The sequence below is a fragment of the Propithecus coquereli genome, unplaced genomic scaffold (genome assembly GCF_000956105.1).
Source record: "Propithecus coquereli isolate 6110/MARCELLA unplaced genomic scaffold, Pcoq_1.0 Scaffold108, whole genome shotgun sequence".
Taxonomy (NCBI): domain Eukaryota; kingdom Metazoa; phylum Chordata; class Mammalia; order Primates; family Indriidae; genus Propithecus; species Propithecus coquereli.
In genome coordinates, this window is record NW_012134747.1 from 5648895 (window position 1) to 5652731 (window position 3837).

A 3837-nucleotide genomic window follows, 5' to 3' on the forward strand; every position below is an offset into this window, starting at 1 on the left:
TTAGTTTGTGCTTCCACTGCTAGACTTTATTTTTTCAAAGATCTCATTTTTAATACTTATTTAAGGTTTATAGAATTGAAAAGTAAAAGAGCCTCTAATGATCGCTTAATTCATTTTCCCAAAGTGTGTGTGCCTACCCCTGGGTGTAAATGGGATGAATTTTAGATAAAACACAATCAAGCATTTTTAATAGCTATATGTTTATTTTAGTATATGTTAGAAAAAAATATCCTTAGCATAGCATACCCATGATTCATGGACTTTATGATGAGATTAAAGTCAATTTTCAGATTTTAAAAGTCAGTTTAAAGAAAAATATTAACAGCACAGGTGATACATGACTGAGGTTTGGGAAATAGTAATCTAAACCAACATCTATATATTGTATAAATGAGAAAACAAAGGCCTCCCCCACATTCAATGACCTTTCCAAGGAATATAACTAATATACCACAGAGCTAAAAATAGAACTCATGTTTGCTCAATACATTACAATGTTTATTTTGCCATAAAAGGCTGCTGCTTCTTGTTGAAAGTTGAAGAAGAAAATTGTCTTAGTATGGCATTGTACTTTAAATCTTCATTGTTCATTGTGGTGGCCACATGTGGCTATTTATATTAAAATTAAAATTTGAACTAGTCACATTTCTAGTGTTCAGTAGCCATGTGGCAACAAGTATGTAGAATATTTCTATCATTGCAGAAAATTCTTTTGGACAGTGCTGCTCTAAGCTATTACTTAGGAACATGATTCATAATGCTTTAAGTTTTCTGCCCTTCAAAGGGATGTTACTTATTAATTTGCTCACTGCACTGAAGTTGATATAACCCTGAAGTTAAACTGAACGTACTAGTTTAACAATGCAATTAAGATAACTGATCATAGGAAATAAAGCCAGGATGGGATTCTCAAAGATTCCTGCCAGTTCATTTTATTAGAGAAAGTGGTTGCTCTTCTTTCTCCCTTTTTAACAATAAATATTTTCTTGAATTCATAGCAGATAGAGAGAAGAAATACAAATATATTGAAAAAGAGGGTTCTGGTATAGAAAATTTCCTGACTTTTTGAAAGTTTATTCAACTTAAGAATTATATTTTGTTAATATTTTAAAACTTTTTATTTTTAACATTTTCAGTGAATGGACCTGACTGGACTCTTTGACCACATCAATAAACATGAGCGGTACCAAACCTGATATTTTGTGGGCACCACACCAGGTTGATAGATTTGTTGTATGTGACTCAGAACTAAGTCTTTATCATGTGGAATCTACTGTGAATTCAGAACTCAAAGCTGGATCTTTACGTTTATCTGAAGACTCTGCGGCTACATTACTGTCAATAAATTCAGATACACCCTATATGAAATGCGTTGCCTGGTATCTCAATTATGATCCTGAATGTCTCCTAGCAGTTGGACAAGCAAATGGCCGAGTTGTACTTACAAGTCTTGGTCAAGATCATAACTCAAAATTCAAAGATTTGATAGGAAAAGAATTTGTTCCAAAACATGCACGACAGTGCAATACCCTTGCATGGAATCCTCTGGATAGTAACTGGCTTGCTGCTGGCCTAGATAAACACAGAGCTGACTTTTCAGTGCTAATATGGGATATCTGTAGCAAATATACTCCTGATATAGTTCCCATGGAAAAAGTGAGACTTTCAGCAGGTGAAACTGAAACAACATTGTTAGTAACAAAACCACTTTATGAATTAGGACAGAATGATGCTTGTCTCTCTCTTTGTTGGCTTCCACGAGACCAGAAACTTCTCCTTGCTGGTATGCATCGTAACCTAGCCATATTTGATCTTCGGAATACAAGCCAAAAGATGTTTGTAAATACAAAAGCTGTTCAGGGGGTAACAGTAGACCCATACTTCCATGATCGTGTTGCTTCCTTCTATGAAGGTCAGGTTGCAATATGGGATCTTAGAAAATTTGAGAAGCCAGTTTTGACATTGACCGAACAACCAAAACCCTTAACAAAAGTAGCATGGTGTCCAACCAGGACTGGTCTACTTGCCACTTTAACAAGGGATAGTAATATTATTAGATTGTATGATATGCAGCATACACCCACTCCCATTGGAGATGAAACTGAACCCACAATAATTGAAAGAAGTGTGCAACCTTGTGACAATTACATTGCTTCCTTTGCATGGCATCCAACAAGTCAAAATCGAATGATAGTAGTAACTCCCAACCGAACAATGTCTGACTTCACTGTTTTTGAAAGAATATCTCTTGCTTGGAGCCCAATTACATCTTTAATGTGGGCTTGTGGTCGTCATTTGTATGAATGTGCAGAAGAAGAAAATGATAATTCTTTGGAAAAAGATATAGCAACAAAGATGCGCCTTCGGGCTTTGTCAAGGTATGGACTTGATACAGAGCAGGTGTGGAGAAACCACGTTTTAGCTGGAAATGATGATCCACAGCTCAAGTCACTCTGGTATACTCTGCACTATATCCTTTGCATTGTTAATTTTGTGAGGTGAATCAGGTAGACATGTTCTTAAAGTTTGCTGAAAGGTCAGTCTAAATACGCTGAATGTTTTATATACAAATACAAGTTCCATAATACTAAAACTATGAAGTAAAATTGTTTAAAACTCTTGAACTTAAAATACAGCTTTGTAGATTGTATAAGAGGAGGAAAAGTGTATTTCTGCAGTAGAGTAGAACCACCTTATTTGCACTGATGCCTATGAATTGGCTCCAAATCAAATGTAGCTTTTAAATATTTTATTATGCATCATCACTAGTATTTCCTATGCATTTAAATACTTATGAAGCAATACACAGAAGACATGGATCAGAAATCTCCAGGCAACAAAGGATCATTGGTTTATGCAGGAATTAAATCAATTGTAAAATCATCTTTGGGTAAGAAAATTTCATTTTATTTTCTCCAATATGTTTATAACTTTTGTGCTCTTATTTTTGTCCCCCATCATTTGGTGGAAATTACCTATTTATTTATTTCAAGATTGTGGACATAAATATCCTTTTTCTTTTTTTGGTTTTCTGATTAGATATTTTAGTGAATTTTTGTGTTAAATGCATAATTGCATTTCTACCCAAAACTCTTTTTGCAGTGAGTCTTGGTTCTTTGAAGTGATGTTGACTTTTTTAAATCATTCATTTATTCAGTGTTATTTTTTTGAAGGTCTAATTTGAGAGGTTTTTTACCAGATGATTTATATTATAAGATGCTGATAGTTCAGATTTTATCACAGCAGTTTGCTTTTTAAACACTACATTAAAAGATCTCTAGTTGAAGAAGACCCCTTTTTATTTTGCTGCCCAAATACTTTCTTAGAGCCATCTAATGGCAAGGACTATAACTGTGATGTGAAGTATGGAGTAACCTGAAGGAGCCATACCTGAAATAGTTCTTGATGAATTAGTGAATGAATTGATTAATGTACACTTGAAATTGATAAACTAAGAATAAAACAGTGACAAAAACCAAATTTATTTTTCACTCACGGGTTTAAACAGTTCTTATTCTTTTTATTGTAATTGAATTTTGAATTATAGTTACAGGGTGAGTATCCCTTATCCAAAATGGCTTGGGACCAGAAGTGTTTCAGTTTTCAGAGTTTTTCAGATTTTGAAATATTTGCACTATATATTTACAGATTGAGCATCCCTAATTCAAAATGTTCCTATCAGCATTTCCTTTGAGCATCACTGGTGCTTAAAAACTTTCAGATTTTGAAGCATTTCAGAATTTGGGTTTTCAGATTTGGGATGCTCATCCTATATCTCTGTGACCTAGGATTTGTTCCCTAGCTTTTGGTAGTCAAATTTGGGCCCAAGTCAAGCTG

At 34.1% G+C, this 3837-nt stretch overlaps 1 protein-coding gene across 1 annotated transcript in view; it reads left to right on the plus strand.

Annotated features, from left to right (window-relative positions):
- The window catches only part of MIOS (missing oocyte, meiosis regulator, homolog (Drosophila)), a 54921-nt gene that overhangs the window by 21070 nt on the left and 30014 nt on the right, over positions 1-3837 (plus strand). The window contains exons 3-4 of the mRNA XM_012647892.1: positions 1137-2470; positions 2792-2890. Of these exons, the coding sequence (XP_012503346.1) occupies positions 1177-2470; positions 2792-2890 (1393 nt within the window). The 5' untranslated portion in view covers positions 1137-1176. The remainder of the gene's footprint in view (positions 1-1136; positions 2471-2791; positions 2891-3837) is intronic.